Source organism: Diadema antillarum, unplaced genomic scaffold, assembly GCF_040938485.1.
Source record: "Diadema antillarum isolate AM-2024a unplaced genomic scaffold, OU_Dant_1.0 scf00000130, whole genome shotgun sequence".
In the NCBI taxonomy this organism is placed as follows: Eukaryota; Metazoa; Echinodermata; class Echinoidea; order Diadematoida; family Diadematidae; genus Diadema; species Diadema antillarum.
The window spans coordinates 575,726-598,645 of record NW_027271019.1 but is presented as its reverse complement, the minus strand read 5'-3'; the positions used below and the strand labels follow the sequence as shown (position 1 = coordinate 598,645).

At 37.2% G+C, this 22,920-nt stretch overlaps 1 protein-coding gene across 1 annotated transcript in view; it reads right to left on the bottom strand.

Annotated features, from left to right (window-relative positions):
- Positions 1-14,580: 14,580 nt before the first annotated feature.
- LOC139720602 (uncharacterized) overlaps positions 14,581-22,920 on the bottom strand; it is a 46,358-nt gene continuing 38,018 nt past the window's right edge. The window contains exon 11 of the mRNA XM_071631958.1: positions 14,581-14,766. Within this exon, the coding sequence (XP_071488059.1) occupies positions 14,581-14,766 (186 nt within the window). The remainder of the gene's footprint in view (positions 14,767-22,920) is intronic.

Genomic DNA, 22,920 nt, shown 5'->3' with positions numbered 1-22,920 from the left:
TTACCTATATAAAAGGCATAGCTCATTATTACGATTGCTGTTTTACTCAGCGGACTGGTATATTGTCAGTACTGAAAACACAAACATAATTATCTCTCTTGGGATATTTTCCTTCATCCTGGCTGCCGATGAAGTGAGTGGCGCTAAGCTGTCTTTATCTACAAAATATGAGTTCAGCATGGACTATTTTCTTAATCAATGCCTTATATATATATATATATATATATATATATATATATATATATACGTACACATATGTGTGTGTGTATTTGTACGTATATATGCTTACACGTATGCGTGTGGTACACGCAGAGAAAACAAAAATGCAGACAATAAAGATACAATAGATTCAATCATTGTGAACGAAAATATCTAAGTTCCTAAACAAAATCACAGGGGAGGAACCCGCGTGAATAATACGCTACCAGGTCCGGATTTAAGGGGTCAAAGTGCATTTGCCTAAAGTTCGTCTCTGGATACTTGGCAGCCAATTTTGTTTATCATGCGATACTTAACCGTATCTCTGGGGTTCCCCGCTTTATTGCAGGGTATATTGCACACAGCACGACGCTGTTTGCTAGCATTGAGAAATGCTCTATACCACACCACGCTGAACACGCTGTGTATATGCATCATGGTACTTTTACGAGCATTAATAAAACAGTATTTGGCATATCAGTCTAAATCTTCGTTTCGGTGAGAATTTTCTCCAAACTTACCAGAGTGTGTCAGAAACTAAAAAGGTGGCAGCAATTCATGTTAAACACGAGTCGTAAAATGATGATAGATGTACAGCTAGATGAGTAGGGGTGAGATCGATGTAGGGGTGGGGAAGAGAGGGATCGATTGAGGGATGGTTTGACAGAGTTTAGGATAGGGAAGAGGGAGAGAGAGAAAAGAAAAAAACTTTGCCTACACGATCCTTCAGTGAACCTTTTTGACCACTAAGGCCTATGTTTAAGCATACAGATCAAAAGTAGGCTAAGCGCACTCAGAAAGGGAGACTCGGGCATGAAGACTGGCATTAGTCACGCTACCGCAGAACTATATTGACAAACCGCCTGTTTTCCAACACAAAGGCAAACACACTACGCCTGTATTTCGACAAATTATATGAAAGTGACACGTAGCAAAGAACAACAATGTGTGTCCCTAGTGACAATGAAATGAAGTGTATGGAATAGGGCAATTATTATCATACCTCTTCGTGATCGCCGAATCTACGGAGTCGTACGGGGTGCAAAGTTCCGTCACGCCTGTACAGGTGTTTCGCGTGGAGGCAGAGACACCACTTTTTGGAGCCAAGTGAGCAACAGAGGGAAGTTCACACTGTGCGTCGAGATTTCTGCTACTGAGCTAAGTACCTGGCGGCTTGGATCTCGTTATGAAGGTCGCGCGGTGATAAGTACTGAGTAATTATTACGGCGAGTGGCGCAACATAACTGGCTTCGATCCTGATGTCATTTCTATCGTTCGGACGATGGGACTAGTTTCAGCCAAACACATCGATGCGTTGGTGCATTCATATCAATGTGCAAACTTTATAGGCCTATGTATTCAATCTTGTGTACGTGTGTGTCTGTTCTTTGTTTCTTACCTTCTTTTATGGCACATTTGATTCTAATTTAAGGTGTATCACTTAATGCATTCATATAGCCGCATCTCCTGAAGAGCATGTTGATAAAATCGCTGTGGGCGTGGCCGCCGAAAAAGAGGGCGTGGTCATGATAAATTGTTTCGTGGGTCAACATGTAATTGCAGAAGAAAAAAACAACAAATAAGTTGCGTAAATACAAGATATCTTGCAGTTTTAATTTGTCATCATAAAATATTATATGGTTATTGAGTGAGATTATATTCCGAGTCAGTACCGCTTCAACAGGTTGTCCTGTTGTTAGTTTGCAGACGTAAGAGAGGGTCAATCACACCCCCATACCACTCTTCTCCCCGTCCTTCTATGTCTGTCTTGTTAATTGCTATCCTTTCTCTCTGATTTCGAAATCAAAGTGCCGAGAGAATACAATTTTCAAATTTTCACTCCATCCGTCAAATCCTATTGCATTGTTTGTTTGGCTATTTCTTTACGTAACGACATAAATCATATCGATCCGTTCGCCTTAAGATTCTACTTAGCGCTCTACGGCTGATTTGAGACATGCCAATCTACCGGCAATAAATTCGGGCGAAAAGAAAGTGCCGTCCTTGGTTGGTGGCCACAATGCAATTTAACTGATATTAAATTGAGGCTAGCTATGATAAAATTGGCTTCTTTAATTCTTATTCAACCTCATATGTGTATGGAGGTGGGGTGGGGTGTAGTTTATCTGAAACATTAGATTCCATTCAGTACCTGTGGCAACTAAGGAGGAGCATTCGATATTTCGGCTGAAATAGCTTCATGGTTTGATTATTGATTGACATAACTAAAAGGGCAATCTCTTTATATTACGGAACAAAAATCAGTGGTTTCATCCAGCTTTGACGTACATTAGGAAAATTATGGATTTTCAAAATATTGCATGTTTTCACTAATGTTATGTTAGCATCAACAATGAATGCAAATAAGATAATCTAATGATGTCGTAAACTTACTTGATTCCAACTGACCTACATAAAGCTATTACACTTCTTTGCTTGACTGGAATGGCAAAAGAAAACTTTGTACATACAATTCCCATCTAACTTTTGTGTTGTGACAGCTAAACAGTCATGGCTTTTAAAGTGAAGTGTCATTCCAGATAGCAAAGCTGACTATCAATCCAATTACGTAAGGCGTAGTGATATCAAACATGTTTAAAGTTCGATCAAGTCGGAAACAAGATGCGTTGTGGCCTATAGATTTCAAGTTTCACACTTCTTCTTTTTTTGTAGAAATAGTGAAGTTGACTCTAACCACGTACGCAAATCAAATGAAGTGATGAGGCAATATACCTCACACGACACACGTCTGCAACAACCGTGATTTGCAAAAGGAATCTCCATTAAATACCGATGTGTATCTTTAACATCTAATCTTTGAAATGTCTGCGTGTGTAGGTAGATATTGTTACAATCATTACATCTTTACAATGATGTCGTGTCGTGACGTGAGTTTGACATCCATATTGGAAAGAAAACAAAAACTAACGCACACAAAAATATACTACAGATACAAAGACGAGTCATATCCAGGTTCACTGCGTGCTTGTATTCATGTAAATCATATTTATTTTCATGATAATTCTGTAGATCCAACATAAATATACAATCAATGTTACAAATGAGAACAACATTATAATACTCTCTTGGCTTTGAGAGCAATACATTTGAGGAGTCATTTTTATTCTTTAACATAAAAAAGATGAATTGAATGACGTACAAAAGTATATAGGTCTATCTGTATCATATCTATCGTTATGCTACAAAATGCGACGCGTTTGTATTTTTTTTTCCATGAAAATAATTGTGTGATGTGTTGACTTCTTGTCTGATCGGTCACTTTTGTCATTTGTCAAATCGTGAATACAATGTAACAACAATCTGTAAAACGAATCATTTTCGAGTCATGAGATTTTACTTTTGCGTTCGGTCCTCGGGGAAAAGATTGAACAGCATATTTGGAGTGTTTACTGCTGCGACTGTAGATTAGTAAGCATTAGACCTACACAACTGAATACTTTTTTTTTTCTGGTTTAATTTCAAAATTCATCATCTCCAAGTACATGGCTGCAGGAGATGGTGACACTCGATTGTGGTATGAACAGCTCTGACATGTAACAGCTTGACATTATCTCCTTAGCGATTTGACCAGACGTACTCATGATCATGTAAAACAATTAACCACAAACCACCAAAATCTTCATGACATACATCTTGTACCACAAACTGGAGTTACGCTGTACTATAGCAAAACCAGGGAGGTGGTAAAACCAACCACTATTCTTTTTAATTCTGAGGTACATTTCCTTTTGGTGGCGTGCAGGGGGATTTGACTTGACTGCAGACCAGTGTCTAGCACCTATCTGTGATACACAATTTATTCCAACAAGCATTAAGATGTTCCCAACAGATTTCTGAAATCCCCACAGACATAATACACAGGCTACCAGGTTCCCGAAAGGAACGGGTTAAGATGTTAGTTTTCCTCAAAAGATCGAGCCACATCAGAATGTCGACTAAGACATCAGCCTCGAAAAATAGAAGACAAATTGATCATATCTCTATACAGTATTTATGTACACACGTGTCTAACTTATGTACAGTTCCTAAAACATGGTTTGTTCAAGTAATAGACTTATAACAATAATACTGACGGGACAAGACACTCTCTTGACATAAATGCCAACTGTTAATTTATATGATATAACGTTTGCTTTATAGCTCCTACATATAACCGTGATCGCCGCAGCGTGAACACCCACACACGTCTCTAATACACAGACGGAACGATGGGAAGCGGAAATGAAATATCGATCACATTATACAGACATTCTACCAAGAGAAACGATAACATAAACTGAAGAAAAAACCCCACATATCCCGCAAAGTCATAAGAATGTTGTCAACGAGGATACCATTCTGCCGTGTTCAAAGAAACCATTCGGGTGGCAGACAAACGCACAATTTGGAGACAGAACGTGACTAGGCTCGCTTTGTTACAGGCACTTCGTTCTCTTCCAAAAAAAATCCCCATCCTAAAAAGGAAGTTATTACATGCCAAACATGTATGCAATAAAGCATGAAACTGTATGAAAAACATCTTGCCATATTTGTCGTTTATCATCAGACATGATGAAAGATCTAAGATACAAGTTGGTGCAGGCTGTGAATGTATTGTTACGGTCCAGCATAGACTCTCTCGAAGGAAAAAAAAAAAGTATGAACTACCTGTGACAAAACAAAGTTCAGTTCTGGTAGGGAGAGAAAGATAATGACAAAATCACAGTCATTATCATTAAAAAAAAATCATTTCTCATAACAAAATAATGTAGTTGTACGTAGAGTAATGTGATTTCGTGGGCGAGCAAATCACAGCTCGGACTTGGCAACAGAGTGAACAGACGGTCTGGTTGAAAACTTTGTAGGGGAATGCCAGCAATCGACACAGTGTCAAGCTCTTTCTCTATTGCATGACACAACACTTAATTACATTCAAGCACACTCCATTCAATATTTATTACCCTATACATAATTATTCATTGCAGTGCTGCACTACAAGTATAGGATATGAGCGGATTCTTCTGTTCAAAGCAATGCGCTCAGCATGACATTGTAACAAGTATTCTGACGTCACAATGTGCTATCATTTTATTTTGAGCTGGAATATACAATACTCTTGCTACTAAAATACTTGATCTACATTACACCTATGGTGACCAACAAACCACGTGCACTTTATGAAGTTGTAGCCTTGAAAAAAAAAAGATAATCATGTATAGCATTTGGCTACCAGTCAGAGAGCAGGATAGGATGACAAACAAATACAATCACAAATTTTCTGGCACAAATACACAGACTAATACAGTACACGGGGGAAAACAAAGCAATGAAACCTGTGGAAATTGAGAATAATAAATGGCAATGATGACGTACAAACACTTACTACCAGCTGTAGAAGCTGTAATTATAAAGCCCTGTTTGAACATTCACTGCAATCCTAACTGGGTGGGGTGCAAAGTTTATTCAAGGTTAGAAATATTGGTCTAACCACTCATTTTCCTCAATTATTTTTCCCCTTCTATATCATGTATGACTTGATCCCCATTAATTTTTGTTGTGTGTCCCATGTTCTGGAGCAGATAGCGGGTTGCTAGAAAGTCAACGAAGACCAAATAAAACAAGAAGATAATTGGAGACAAGTACAAGAGCTTACTGTAAAGAGAAAAACTATACAGAAGACATGTATGGCCTCAGATACCAAAAAATACCCCATTTATGTCTCACAGCTTTGAAGGGAGCTCATTAAGAATAAATCTGACATGATATCAGTACAGACAGAGAACGGTGATTATGTGTGGTGTGTAAAAAACACCAACATGAAAATAAGATGGAAGATAGCATTGAGCTTTCTTTTTTCTTCTTCTTCTTCTTCTGGAAGTATTTTTCTCTTTGCATCCATCTCCTACAATTGGACACAAGGGCAAAGTTGAGGGCATTTTGAAACATAGAACAATACCAGAGAAAGCATGCAAAACAAAAACAGACAAACAAGAAATCAAGAGGTGCGGGTTAGCGAAAGACAGCTAAACATCAAGTTTCAACATGCCTTGAGTCTAAGTCAAAGGTGAGAATAAATAAGTCACAGATCAAAAGAGAACTAACCAAGATACATATTATGCCTTATTTCTCTACCAACAAGCAAACATCACATAGGTATGAAGTGTAATCCTACAATGTTTGACATTAACCATAAGAAGAAATATAATAGAAAATAGACAGATGGATACGGAGTAAAGTACAGATCTCATTTCAAATTAACCACAATTTTTTAGAGATAATTAAGCCCATATATTCTAACATTCAAATTTTCTTACGACCCATCCATGACAAAATGGCAACACATTATCTCCCTGTCTGACACTAAACCCTAGGTATGATATCACAATACACCTGTACACTGTACTGCTCAAATTCTGTGCAATATCGCTCCACAATTTAGTTTACTGCATCAAAACATTCTAAAAGAGTTGGTACCTTACACTAATCATCATTAATTCTCACAATCAGATGTTTGGGTGCATTGTGAAAAAAAAATAATAACACAAAGTAACTGGTATACAGAGACTTTACATTGTTCATAGATGCTTTGAATACATGCAGTACTCATAAGAAACAAATTATTCCATTTCTTCCTCTGTAATACTAAATCTCTATGAGATACAAATTATTGTCACTTCTATTGTTCTGTCTTCTATTTTTGTATAGTTATCTGAAGCATCTACCATGACTAAACTTGGGGAAAGAAAATTGCATAATCTTAAATTGCGTAATTGCATTTTCACACACTCATATGCCCTTTCTAAGCAAACATGCAATTGCTCATTTTAAGTATTCAGTAATGAAAATGTTGGATTTGAAAAAGGAAAAACCCAAAGTATTCACAATACAAGAAATTTACATCAATTAATTTTGAAATGGCCGTTCAGGTTATCTGTCATTTTTTGTGATTTCTTCATTAAACATCATGACAGTATCCACAGAATTTACGACAAAAGAATGATGTTGATAATCTGCTATTCAAACATGTTTGAAGTAACACATCATCCCAAACATGTGCACCTATATCTAACTCTACATGTGCATAAAATTTTATACAGCACGGCTTTGGGTGATTTTTTTACACAGATCTGGAAAAAAATCAGGATACCAAAACCCTTGTGCCAAGTCACTGTGCTGCACAGCCCCGAAATGTTCCGGAACACTACCTTCACTGCAGGGTATTTAAGGGAGTGAAACTCATTGCTTTTAGTTTTCCTCTTAAAATAATGGGTGAAGAGAAAACTATTTTAGCAGAACAGGCCTTCAAAAAGTATTACGTCCTGCACATAAAAGCAAACAACACTGATGAGAATATCTGCTTTTCCTGCATATACCAAGTTCAGGGTTGGTGAACAGGACAAAAGCAATATGGACAACTTCAATCTGCTTATTGTTTCCTGTCTCCTTTTTGAGATAGCCATTCCTGAAGTCTTCCTGTTTAACCAACAACATACCATGTGCATAGAGATATCCATGTGATAAGAGTCTAAGGTCGGTTTACCTGGGCATGAAAGCCCTCAGCTTATAGTCTTGTTAATTCAGTCATTTCTTTGAATGCTCAGCCCTATAGCCTTGTAAAAAGGCTGTTATTAAGTGTCACCAATTTCTTCAATGCCTCTTGGTATAAAGCATTTGATGTCTTAGCCATCTGCAGCTACCTGCCTCAAATGGGTCTAGGGCAATTACCCCCTGGGCAGTTACCCCAGACCCTTCCCTTGACCCTATTTAACTGCAATCCTAAATCCTGAACATAATCCTACCCCTAACCCAAACTCTCACCCTAAACCTAACCCTAACCCTAATCTTTACTCTAACCTTATCATTAACCAGTATTTAGCCAGGGGTAATCAATGCCCTTTCCATTTGTGTGTGTATGTGTGTGTGTGTGGTGGGCTGGTGTTAAACGTGGTGGTGGTGGGGGGGGGGGGGGGTGGTGTGCGTTTGTGTGGGTGTGTGCTGATGTATGTTTGCACAGTTCATATCATCCACGTACCATCCCACTCTTGCCAATTAAGCCTCAACAATGACACACACTTTATTACTCCCTGCTGTCAGCAGATGTTGACATTGCAATAATTGTCTAGGTGCCAAACGTTGTTTTAGTGCATGGATTGCATGGAGTGGATTCTTGGTCAAATGCCTCTTTCTTTTTCCATACTATGGTAGCTTCACAATCAACTGAACTTTACTGCTGGTCTTTAGACAGCTGTTCATACTATACTTCAAAATAATCCTTGCAAAGAAGGATTAAAATAATCGAACAAATTTAAAAACTCTCCCTAAGCTTATTAAGATATAGGAATGCTTCTAAATTAATTACAGAGTGATTGTTGAACTGTGATAGATTACAGCCATCTGTCTATTAACACAGAAAAGACTACTAGCTGTGTCCCTTAGAAGCATTTTACAGCTCAATGAACTTGTCTTTGTTTATATCTTAAATATTCATTTCTGGTCCGTTTCCCTTTGTTTGCTATCATTATTTTGTTGAAATGTGAAGGAAGAGTACAGAGATCACAATATCTAATACATGTACTGATGTTTTCCACTGAGAATGAGCCTTAACTCTAAAATAAGATATCTGGAGATTTCTGGCTTCAACTGGTACTGTTTGTTTTTTTTTTTCTGGTCCTAAACTAATCTCACTAGATTAGTTTGTTCTACCCTTTTGACTCACCATGGATAGATATTACTAACAAGCAGAGGAGATAATGAAGTACAAACTCTGAATACTTCATTGTGATGTTCATATCCTTCATAACAAGAGTCTATGGCAATAAGATGCCGTTCATAAAAAAAGAAAGGAAATTACGGTCATTAAATCTTGTCACGAATGAAACTAGCTTAACCCGTTGAGGACGGTTTGATTTTGGTACAACATGCATTTACAATAGACTCTTGCCCGAAATACTCAGGACTCGTCCTCAACGGGTTAACAAATTCACCATGTTTAACACAAAGGACAGAAAGGCACACTTCTACAGACCTCGGCAAAACCAATACTTTTCTTTTTTTCCCTCACAAATGACAATCCATGTACACCATCCTATTTCACCAGGCTGTAGTACAGAATTGATTACCTGTCCAGCACTAATTTCATACGAAAGGGCAAAGTCCACGGATTTCAAGAAATAGAAATCTGAGTATTGCATCCATAATAAGACAAGATATTAACCACAGTGCGTTATCAAAACACTCACACCCATACTCTTACTCATGAAAGTGATAGACCAATCATAACCAGGAAATGACCCCACATTCAACATCCTCTAAACACATTCAACATCCTCTAAACACATTAGACAGTCTGTACTATGAATGAGGGTATCAGATTTTAGCAATGTAGTGTTTGAGTCCCACAGCGATTGCCCTTTTTGGATTTTAAGAGAATTCTTACCCTTATTTCATATTTTCCAGGAGATTTAATGTAGCAGCATAGGTGAATGCCCCGATACCAAGTACCATACACTGTAAGATATGCTGCTTGGCAGGTGAATTTAACCACTCGGGTACTGATATGTAAGATTGTCTTACACTTTCTATTTCAAGTACCATATCACCGTCAATGTGCCTGTGCAGCCCCTGCAGACTTCTAGCTCTCACCATTTTCAATGCTTCCTTTGGAACAAAAAAAAAAAAAAAGCAGGAAAGTCTGATGAAATGTCTTTTTAAGCAACAGTGAGAGTTAAATTGCAATATTATCAGTCCTTGGTCCCTTTCACGATTGAAACAAAGTTCACAAGAAAAATTGTCGTGCACATAAATATGGAATATCATGTGTCTTGCCAAGATAATATAGATATAATACACATAATCACCTACAAATTTTATTAACATATTTTTCTATGAACATTACAAAACAGTGAGCAAAAATGATACCGTAACAGCTATAAACAAACAAACAAACAAACTTGTAACTATTTTGTATCAATTTTTCCCATGGTTTCACGCACAGACATCCCCAACAGTAATGGGGATTCCCCTCATATACTCTTGTATTGTCAAAGCATACAAGGGAAAGACTTTGATAACAGCATTATAAATTCTTTGGCAGCTGTATTAAATAATTCAAACTGCATTTAGAATGCAGTTTAGCACACACTAAGCATCAGGCTAATGTACAAGAAAATACACTAAACAGGATATAATATACCACCATAATAAAAACATGAGCACAAATCTTGGGATTAATATACAAACTAATATTTAGTTCCCACTGAAATATCAAAAATTTGGGAAGAGAAGCACTGATTTTTTTTTCAGGGGTAGATTCTTACAAACATTTAATAAATGAACAAACAGAAAAGAAACAACACAAGCAAAAAAACAATCCATATCTGATACATCCATGTGATTTGTTCTTTTAAATTTTCATGGCATTGGCAAGTTTCATTTTTTTCTCTTTCTTTCTTTCTTTCTTTCTTTATGTTCCTTACCCTCTGGTACAAGAAATTACGTTCATGGTTTGTGTATGTCACTTTATGTTTCTTACCTTCTTATACAAGAAATTACGTTCATGGTTTGTGTATGTCACTTTATGAACAAAACATTTTGACGTAAGACTATTTTAATTCCAGCCAAACAAGAAAGGTGCAACTTGAGAAGAGGGAGGGCTAGTGCTTACAACCAACATGTTACAGAACTTGTTTGTTTTTGTCAGATAATAACATTAGTGAAGGGTGCTGAAAGAACAAAATGAATTTATCACCCAAGTAACTACTGATTACTAGGCCTAAACAGACATAGGCCTTACTGCAATTGTAATGCTGAATGCAACGTTCATTCTTAATTAAAATCAGAAAATGACTCTGTTAAACAGATGCTAGCTACTACTGAGACTCTTTCCAATCCCCCATGATGAAACCACCTAATATGATTATTTTGGTAAGTATTTCTTACCAAACTACAACTTCAATTGTTAGCAGGCACATACCTAAGCACATCAACCACAAGGAATCATGCTTAATTAGGCTTTTTTTCTCTCATAGCCAACATTTTGCCTCAGCCCCATATCATTCATTTGCTGAAGTTAAGCTTTCTGGTCCAATTCATTTTCCCAGGGTTAAAGATTTACCCTTTGTTTATTTTCATTTGCTTGAATGAGAGAAGGTTGACCCTTTAAATGTCAAAGTCCAGGACTATCTAGCACTTTTATTGGGAAAAGTTTGTCATGATTGCAGTGCCTGGCCACCAAAGGTAAGTCTTGGTGTACCAGTGTGAGCCAAAATCTGAAGTCTGGAGCTACCTGGTGCATGATTTAGCAGTTCTCAGGTATTTCCTTTTCTCGCTCCCATGTCTAGTTGGACATTGTCAAGTGTTTGGTTTGCTTGATAGCCCAACATTGTCCCTTCTGTACAGAAAATATATCTCATGAATATGCTGCTGGGTAAAGAGAACTTTGAGAGTATGGACAGGGTGATGACAATTCTCATGTTTTAGAGATAACACAGGACCAAGTGTAGGAAAGTGCTAAAAAATGTCTTGGGTCAAGAAAAAATATGAGACTAGGAAGGAGCAGTGCGCAAATGGTTTTTGATTTCATCAACACATGTCAATGCAAGTACACTCAGCACAATGTATGCAGTCCATTTTGGTAGAACTTTAGGACAATATACAGTTGAGTGTATGAAGAGGTTAATATAGGCCATCAGTTCCCATGCATGTATAACTTTACAGGTGGAGTATAGTCAAACTTGCACCATTGTGCTCCTCTCAAGGCACTTTTCTTCTGGTAGTACCCCTGACAGCTAACATGGCATTGCCTCTCCCATCATTCACAGACATCCAGGACTCTCTTCAGGGCCTTAATAGGACTGTTGTCATGACAATGTTGAACCAGGTAGGTTTCTGGATAAAATGTTAAAAGAAACAAAACAATGCATATTCATCAATTTGCTTTACATCCTCAGTGCAATGACTACCGGTACATTATTACTCAATCTTTCCATAGATTTAACACAATTACTACCACCTACCACAAAACAATGATGCAGATATTGCACGTTTGAGTGGACATGTAAAAGTGTGTATAGGCCCAGTAGCATGGAGGTACAATGCAATGGGAAGGTTGGCCAGACTCGAATAGGCCTATATTTGGGAATCCCCGCAAAAAAATTGTGTACAGCTCTATCACTGATCTGTATGTATACATGTAAGTACACAGTCACACAGTTGACAAATCTCGACTAGAGTTTAATGTTACCGTTGAAAATATGCTCTGATGCACATATTCGCTGATACAGTGAAACCCCGTTATAACGAGTTCGCTTATAACGAGGAACCGCTTTTAGTGAGGTAATCACGTAGGTCCCATATTTCTTTGAGTGTAAACCTATGGTAAATTGGATCGGTTACAACGAGTTCGGTTATAATGAGATTCCTGTTATAACGAGGACATCTTTGGTGCATCATGATAAAGAAACACATAAGCAATTTGATCGAATACAACGAGATTCCATTTCTTGACCTGCCGCTTTCAAACAAGCGACAGACAAAACATTGTAAACCGAATTCACGCTATCCTTCTGTCTCTTCTGCAGAGACATTCTGACCACATAGCGCGCGCGTGTATCATGATTTTACATGTGCATAAACACGTGAGCTTTATTGTAGTGATCCTCATGCCGTCTCTCTATTAATGAATGATCTGAGGCGGGAAGAAGAAACAAACGTGCTAGGCTCAGTTGTCCCGCTGTTATCCCTCTTTTATCCTCTATTATCAGTGACAAATGCCGAGTACCGTTCTTTGCATGTTTTCTTATAAACCATGCGATAAGACACACGAATACCGTCTGATGTTCTTCAGTCTTTGAACATGTTCATTTGATTGTTTTTCGAGATAGGCGTACGCAGCCTACTTGATATTAGCTCAAAACAGTCCGTAATGTGAAAAAAAAATACTCATTCAAAAATGTTTCATCCAGTGAAACATACTGGTGAAAGAACATGGAGAAAAATGTTTCTGGAATGCATGTGGAGCTTATCATAATCCTTTCCATATTAGTTCCGACTTCTAGTTGTTTTGCTGGTTGGGAAATATTGATGTGTACACTACGTAAAAGATTCAAGCCGAAATGATTAATGAAATCATCGTGATGTTCATTATTATTTCAAACTGTACTTTACAAATGAATAATTTCATTCTTTCAGAATCGTCCATTATAATGAGGAAGAGATAGGCATAAAAAGGATCATGAAGTCAACTATGTCGTGTACCTTTCAAGAACGTACCTATGTACAAAATGCGAAGAGATTTTGGGGAGAAAAATACAAAACGCATTTTCAACCCCTGCTGGTGCAAACATCATGGAATTAAATAATTAATGTAATCATCGCGATCCCGCTGGGCCCACACAGAGTAAGATAAGTTGAATAATGCATGTTACTCTGCTTGCACCCATGTTCAGAAATAAAACTAACAAACGTTTTTAATACAATGTGATTTTGTTTATTAATTTTATACTGTGTTTCACAAACGATATTTTCATTCTTTTAGAATGGTTCAATACATGAGGAAGAGATAGGTCTAGAAAGGATTACAAATTCAACCCTGCCGTGCACTTTTCAAGAACGCATGCACAACACTCGCGAAGAGATTTTTCGGAAGAAAAACAAAGAACGCGTTTTCAACCTTTCTTTTTTTTTAATTCTTTTGGTGTCAACTCACAAATAATTCCTTTTTATTCTTTCTCAATAATAATGATCCATTTACTTGTGTAATAACAACGCAAAGACTGCTCATAAGTTTGATTGATTGGTATGTGATTCCATGCTTATGTTTTTCTTTGTGTCTAGTGCGTACGGTTATACCGAGGAACCGGTTATAACGAGGCAATATCAGCGGTCCCACGTACCTCGTTATAACGGGGTTTCACTGTAGCAATTCTATCCAGCAGGCCTATGCTAGGTGTGTGGGGGTTTTTTTATGTACATTGGTGGACATTGAATGGAGATCAATTCATTAAGGTTTACCCTCTCTCCTCAGACTACCAGGTATTGAAACGTTGCTGACGTCATGCAGCATGCTGAGAGCACAAGTGACCACACACAAATGCTGTAACTCATTTTTAATATACACCACCATCATATCATTTCGCTGGAGGAGGGCAGATCCCAGATTCACCTTGTCATTGATACAGCTCCAGCTGAAATTTTCTTTGGAACTAGGAGATTCATGCTGATGTATTTCAGAGTGCTTTACTTATTTAGCAAATTTTTGCAAGTTGATCAATATTTGAAAAACTACAATGTAACAACATCGCAAAGAATATCACCTCTTCAAACACAAATGCATTGTACAGCATCTCAACTTCAGTAAATCTTCACCATGAAGTCCAGGTGATTTTACCTGTTTGGAAGTTTCTGAAGAGTGGAACTGTCCACTGAAATCAACCTTCTGGCCCGGCCCGGTCTTGTTCTTCTCATCTCTCCAACATGCTGACCGGTCTCTGGGGCGTGATGTCCAGTAGGTTTGACCCCATGAGTGGACACAAGCTGTCTGGTGTCACACGTCTTGGGTCTCTTGGAAGGCTGGAAGATCAATCACCATCGGTAACACATACATCTTAAAATGGTCATAATGTGGTAAAAGCAGCAGAAATGAGTACACACACTGCAGGCAGTTTCCATTCTCATACTATCAACTTACCACCACAGAACAATATATTGTGTATGCTGTTATTTTTGCGTACAGATATTTTCGCGAATGAGGAGATAACAGACATTTTTCATGAAATTTTGTTTTCTTGAACTGACACAGAGGTCTTCATAAGTGCAACTATTACCTTAGTGAATGGTGATATTTTCATGTGTTGTTAAATTCGCGGTCCAAATGTGATTCGCGAAATTTGTGAAAATTAAACCCTCGCGAAAATAACAGCTGATACAGTATTGTTTTATTCTTTCTTCAAGCTACCTAGGTATATCTGACATATAATATTCATCAAAGAAGAGTTCTGTTTTCACAATGTATACTCTTATGGGCATCTCCTTTGATATCACCTCACATCTAGAAATCCAACCGATAACATTGATTGTTTGCACCCATCTTGCCTGTGTTCCTGAGCATGATACATATTTCAAGGAGTGTTTAAAGGGGTATAAATGTAAACTTGGTGGAAAGCTGGGTGCTAATGTGGTTTGATCTAGCTTTTGTGTGTACACCGTAGCATATGGTAGTCTGAATGAAATGCTAGCTCCCTAGGGAGTAGAGTGTGAGAATATTACAGTCGGTGGTTTGATTCCACTGACTAGGGTAGTAATGCACTTTGAGCACCAGAATATATTGCAAGTGCATAATATAAGAAACACTGATGGTAACTGTTATCATCATGCTATCACCAAGGAAAACATACAACCCAATCAAGTCTAACATATGTAAAATTGAATTGATAAACAACAAGTGGACGAGGGCGGGGGGGGGGGGGGGGGGGGTGGGGAGGGCACAGAATTTACAAGATGCATAGCTGACATCCAGTCAACCTTGCTTGAGTCAACCTTACATTTAAGTCAATTAATCACCTATTAATGTAGGTCTTTTTAAATCCTCTTCTCTTGATCACTAGACCATTTTATGTACCTGATTCGAAACATACTTCCAAGGTTAAACTAGAGATTGTAATTTGTCATTACTGACAAATTAAGGTGATCCGATTTTTTTTAAATCAATGATTCGAGGTCTGATCGCAATAGGCATGACCATACAGGTTTCATCTGTGTTTAGAGACATTGGCCGTGTGATGTTTGGATTCTCATTTAAAAAAGGGAGTCATATCTGTCATCTTTGGTACCAAATTCTGTATACACTAGATAACGAAGATTCAGCAACAAATACATAATTTAGGCATGACCATACAGGTTTCATGTGTGTTTAGGGACATTCGCCGTGTGATATTTGGAATCTCATTTACAAAAGCGAGTCAGACCTGCCATCTTTGGTACCAAATTCCGTATACACTGTAACGAAGATACAGAATGAAGTATATTTGACCATTGACCCCACTTTGCACAGCCAGGATGGCATCTAAGCAAAAAGTGGTTATTTCGTAAAATGATTCTTGTAACATGGTCTTTGCGTGTGCAAAATATGGAAGAGATAGGACATGTATTCACTAAGATACAGAATGAAACATTTATGACCTTTGACCCTAATTTACATACCCAAGATGGTGTCTGACTAAGAAGTTGTTATTTTATGAAATAATGTACGTGACATGAACTAAACATGTGCAAACTTTGAGGGTGATAGACGCTGTTTTTCTTGAGTTATTGCAAAGAAAGTTGCAGAAAGAAAGACATATCTCAATACATTGAAGATAAGCTTTAATTTCAACCAAGTTTTTTAACGTGATCCCAACATCGTATGAAAAAACGAAGGGTAAAATACGATAGCCCAAAGTCTCAGCTACAACATATTAAGATCTGGGAGCAATTCACCGAAGCATAAGTGAGCTAGTGCTCGAAAAAGATAGTCATGTCAAATTTCATTTGCAGAAAAACTGCACTCCCATAGAGATAACACGTCATAATGAAGATACAGAAAGAAGAATATATGACCTTTGACCCCACTTTGCACAGACATGATGGCATCTGAGCAAAAAGTCGTTATTTTGTGAAATGATTCTTGTAACATGGTCTTTGCGTGTGCAAAATATGGGAGAGATAGGACATGTATTCACCAAGATACAGGATGGAACATTTATGACCTTTGACCCTAATTTACATACCCAAGATGGTGTCCGATCAAGTAATTGTTATTTTATGAAATAATATACGTGACATGAACAAAACATGTGCAAAATATGGGATTAATAGCCATTGTTATTGTTCATCTATTGCACAGAAAGTAGTAGAAAGAAAGAAAAATAAAGAAAAAATTATGTTATTTTTATAGAAATTTGAAGGAGAAGCATGAAAAAATCAGAAAAAGATAAAGTTAGGAAAGGAGATTCAGACTAACTAAAGAAAAAGAAGAAAAAAAGTGTTAAAAAAAACTAGAGATTGTAATTTGTCATCACTGACAAATTAAGGTGATCCGATTTTTTTTATCAATGATTCGAGTCCTGATACTGCAAAGTCTCAGCTACAACATATCAAAATCTGAGAGAAATTCACCGAAGCATAAGTAAGATAGTGCTCGATAAAGAGAGTCATGTCAATTTTCACATCTAAAAAATTCCCTCCCATAGAGATAACACGTCATAGCGAACATAGAAAAAGAAGTACATATGACCTTTGACCCCACTTTGCACAGACAAGATGGCATCTGAGCAAAAAGTGGTTATTTTATGAAATGATCCCTGTAACATGGATTTTACGTGTGCAAAATATGGGAAAGATAGGTCATGTATTCACCAAGATACAGGATGAAACATTTATGACCTTTGACCCTAATTTACATACCCAAGATGGCGTCTGATCAAGTAGTTGTTATTTTATGAAATAATGTTCGTGACATGAACTAAACATGTGCAAAATATGGTGGTGATAGGGTATGTTTTTCTTGAGTTATTGCACATAAAGTTGCAAAAAGAAAGGAATATCTCAATACATCGAAGATAAACTTTAATTTCAACCAAGTTTTTTCACGTGATCCCGACAACGTATGAAAAAACAAAGGGCACACTTACGATAGCCCTACGTCTCAGCTACAACATATTAAAACCTTAGAGAAATTCACTAAAGCATAAGTGAGCTAGTGCTCGATAAAGATAGTCATGTCAATTTTCATTTCCATAAAAATTGCACTCCCATAGAGATTACACGTAAACTGGTCAAATTTGACAAGGTTACCTTCAATCCATTTTTTCGAGGTGATGTCGTCATCTAATGAAAATTGTGTATTTAATTTATGAAAGAGCATTTCATAAGCTACAACATATTGAAATTTGGGTGAAAATTGGCAAAGGATAAGTGAGATACGCTCGAGTAAACTTGAAATTTGATGACGTCATTTTGAAAATTTACTTTTTTTACTTTATTAAGAAATTTGATATCTTTTAATCATTTTTTCAGCATCGCCAACCCATGAAATGACATATACAACTCATCAGCTTTCAGAATATGTAAAGGAAATGGGGGGTCACCGTCCATCCTGACGAGTAAAATCGGATTTAAGATTTGCGGTTTTTTGGCATAGTTGCACTGTCTATCGCCATTGACGCGCGCGCGGAATTTCAACTTTGACGGGCCCGTATGACGTCATATTGAGTCGGATTGACTTGAAACTTGGTAGAAATATTCCTTCACATTTCAGACATCTGATCACAGTGAAAAAAATGGGAAATTTCTATTGCATATGAGCTGTGCGTGCGTATATGCGCGCGCGCGTACGCGTCCGTCCGATTTTTTCATTTTTTCAAAAAATGCTCTAAATGGTCTGAAACGTGTGCAAAAAAATTTTGGGCTTGATTGGAGCATACAAATATTTCAACGCGCGCGTACGCGCACGTTTTAAGAGAAAATATAAATTTTGACAATATGAATAGAATTCGCTTGACTTGAAATATATGTGACGTAAATTTCATTTAAAAATTCCATCCCATTAATGAGATATGATTGAGAATGTGTTTTCATATAATGACGTCATAGTGACGTCACGGTCAACTGATCACAATGATTTTACTTGATCTGTCGTCTTTGGGACACGATACATACATGGTATAAGTTTGAACTTGATAGGCATAGCACTTTCTGAGCTAACCTCTGCACAACTTTTGAGGAGAAATAAAGAAAGAAACAAAGAACTAGAGATTGTAATTTGTCATCACTGACAAATTAAGGTGATCCGATTTTTTTTTATCAATGATTCGAGTCCTGATCGCAATAGGCATGACCATACAAGTTTCATCTGTGTTTAGAGACATTGGCCGTGTGATGTTTGCATTCTCATTTAGAAAAGGGAGTCATATCTGCCATCTTTGGTACCAAATTCTGTATACACTGAATAACGAAGATACAGCAATGAATACATATGACCTTTGACCCACCTTTGCACTCCCAAGATTGCATCTGATGAAATAGTGGTTATTTTGTGAAATGATTCTCGCGACATCGTCTATACGTGTGAAAAATATGGGAAAGATAGGACAGGTATTCACTAAGATACAAGATGAAACATTTATGACCTTTGACCCTAATTTACATACCCAAGATGTTGTCCGATCTAGTGGTTATTATTTTATGAAATAATGTACGTGACATGAACTAAACATGTGCAGAATATGGGGGTGATAGGGGGTGTTTTTCTTGAGTTATTGCAAAGAAAGTTGCAGAAAGAGAGAAATATCTCAATACATAGAAGATAAGCTTTAATTTCAACCAATTTTTTTATCGTGATCCCGACATCGTATGAAAAAACGAAGGAAACGAAACGATAGCGCAAAGTCTCAGCTACAACATATTAAAATCTGGAAGAAATTCACCGAAGGGTAAGTGAGCTAGTGCTCGATAAAGACAATCATGTCAATTTTCACATTAAAGAAAATTCCCTCCCATAGAGATAACACGTCATAACGAAGATACAAAAAGAAGTACATAATTATGATCTTTGACCTCAATTTGCACAGACAAGATGGCGTCTGAGTAAAAAGTGGTTATTTTTTGAAATGATCCTTGTAACATGGTCTTTGCGTGTGCAAAATATGGGAAAGATAAGACATGTATTCACTAAGATACAGGGTGAAACACTTATGACCTTTGACCCTAATTTACATACCCAAGATGGTGTCTGATCAAGTAGTTGTTATTTCATGAAATAATGTACGTGACATGTACTAACCATGTGCAAAATATGGGATTGATAGCCATTGTTATTGTTCATCTATTGCACAAAAAGTAGTAGAGAGAAAGAAAAATAAAGAAAGAATTATGTTATTTTATAGAAATTTGAAAGAGAAGCATAAAAAAATCAGAAAAAGAAAAAGTAAGGAAAGAGAGATTAAGATTAACTAAAGAAAAAAAAGAAAAAAGTGTTTAACAAAATTTAAAAAAAATATTGGCAGGGGTGAGCTTCGAACCAGGGACCTTAGGATTACGAGTCGGATGCGCTACGCAATGACCTATTTCATTCTCCATAGGCCCTGTGTATTAAGCAAAATGACGCTGCATCGAAGCCTCGTGCCATTTTCAACCAAGTTTTTCGACGTGATGCCGACATCGTATGAAAACATGGAGGGCACACTTACGATAGCCCAAAGCCTCAGCTACAACATACTAAAATCTGGGAGAAATTCACCGAAGCATAAGTGAGCTAGTGCTCGAAAAAGAGAGTCATGTCAATTTTCACTGCCAAAAAAACTGCTCTCCCGTAGAGATAACACGTAAACTGGTCAAATTTGACAATATTACATTCAATCCATTTTTACGAGGTGATGCCGTCCTCAAATCAAAATGTTGTAATTATATTAATGAAAGATCATTTAATAAGCTACAACATACTGAAATTTGGGTGTAAATTGGCAAAGGATAAGTGAGATACGCTCGAGTGAACTTAAAATTTGATGACGTCATTTTGAAAATTTACTTTTTTTACTTTATTAAGAAATTTGATATCTTTTAATCATTTTGCCAGCATTGCCAACCCATGAAATAACATATCCAACTCATCAGCTTTCAGAATATGTAAAGAAAATGGGAGGTTACCGTCCATCCTGACGAGTAAAATCGGATTTAAAATTGGCGTTTTTTTGGCATCGTTGCACTGTATATCGCCATTGACGCGCGCGCGGAATTTCAACTTTGACGGGCCCGTATGACATCATATTGAGTCGGATTGACTTGAAACTTGGTAGAAATATTCCTTGACATTTTAGGCATCCGATAAATGTAAAAAAACGGGAAATTTCCATTGCAAATGAGCTGTGTGTGCGAATATGTGCGCGCGCGTACGCGTCCGTCCAATTTTTTCAATTTTTCAAAAAATGCTCCAAATGCTCTGAAACGTGTGCAAAAAAAAATTGAGCTCGATTTGAGCATACAAATATTTCAACGCGCGCGTACGCGCACGTTTGAAGAGAAAATATGAATTTTGATAATATGAGTGAAATGCGCATAACTTGAAATGTATGTGACGTAAATTTCATTGCAAAATTCTATTCCATTAATGAGATATGAATGAAAATGTGTTTTCATATAATGACGTCATAGTGACGTCACGGTCGACTGATCACTATGATTTTACTTGATCTGCCGTCTTTGGGACATGATACATATATGGTATAAGTTTGACATTGAAAGGCAATGCACTTTCTGAGCTAACCGCTGCACAAATTTTGGTTAGAAATAAAGAAGAATAAAAAGAAGAACTAGACTCGGAATTTGTCAAGACTGACAAATTAGGTGATCCGATTTTTTTTAAATCGATGAATCGAGTTTTCACCTGAGATTAGGGACATTTGTCGTGTGATGCTTGGATTCTCATTTTGAAAAGGGAGTCAGACCTACCATCTTGGGTACTGAATTCCGTATACACTATCAAAGATGCAGAATGAAGTATATTTGACCTTTGACCCCACTTTGCACCCCCAAGATGGCATCTGAGCAAAAAGTGGTTATTTTGTGAAATGATTCTTGTAACATGGTCTTTGCGTGTGCAAAATATGGGAAAGATAAGACATGTATTCACCAAGATACAGGATGAAACATTTATGACCTTTGACCCTAATTTACATACCCAAGACCGTGTCTGATCAAGTAGTTGTTATTTTATGAAATAATGTATGTAACATTAAAATGTAACATACTAAAATTATCTGTTAACATTAATGAACTGTTACATCAAACTCGTTAGCCAGATAATACTTGACTACACTTGAGTGAGTTTCTTCATTTTCAACAACATTTTCATTTTGTTCACTACAGAAATTGGAAGATGTAGTTGATTCTTCCTGAAAAACAGATGTTAAGGGAGAAACCCTCACATCATCATGCACTATTAATGGAGTATCTGTATATAAAGTATCTGAGGTTCCATTGTCTTCGACCACTTGAGTAATCAAACTATTACGAGGCTCAAACATTTGGGGGAAAAAAAAGAAAAAAGAAAAGAAGTGCAAAAGTTATACAGAAAATCAGAGATATACAAGTGTGTACATATAATTCAAAAAGAAAAAAAAAATATACAAAATTCAACAAGTTACCCAATATCTGAGTGCCTATTTGGGATCAGTTTAGGCCCATGTCAAAGCTTTTCCAAGTCACATTTACTACGGATGGTCTTCTTTATTGTCTTTCTGTTTGTTGCTGGCAACAAAGTTTGACGGCTGGGATGTCGCGATGTCGTTGCGGGGGGCAACACGATGCGATCTGTCAAGATCATTGAGAGTAATGGGCACATCGAGCTGGTCGGAACAGAGGTGGCGGATGAGTTGGTCTGTGTCTTCTACATGTAGTCTGCTCTCTTTGACACCATGGAACTTCAGGGAGTTGAGGCGGGAATATTGCTCTGCTTCATTCATCGTCAGTTTGAGATTGTTGACAGCTGTTGCTTGATCATCAAGAGCGGTGGTGAGACGTTTTATTTCAGCATCTTTTGCCTTGAGGGATGCTTCCAGGTCAAAGATGCAGCCATCATGTTGATCGGACTTCTCCTTGAGACTGGTGCACTTTTGCTCAATTAGGTCAAGGCGCTGGACAAACTTTGTCATTTGTTTATTCATGGCTTTCTCAACAGCTTCTTCGATGGCT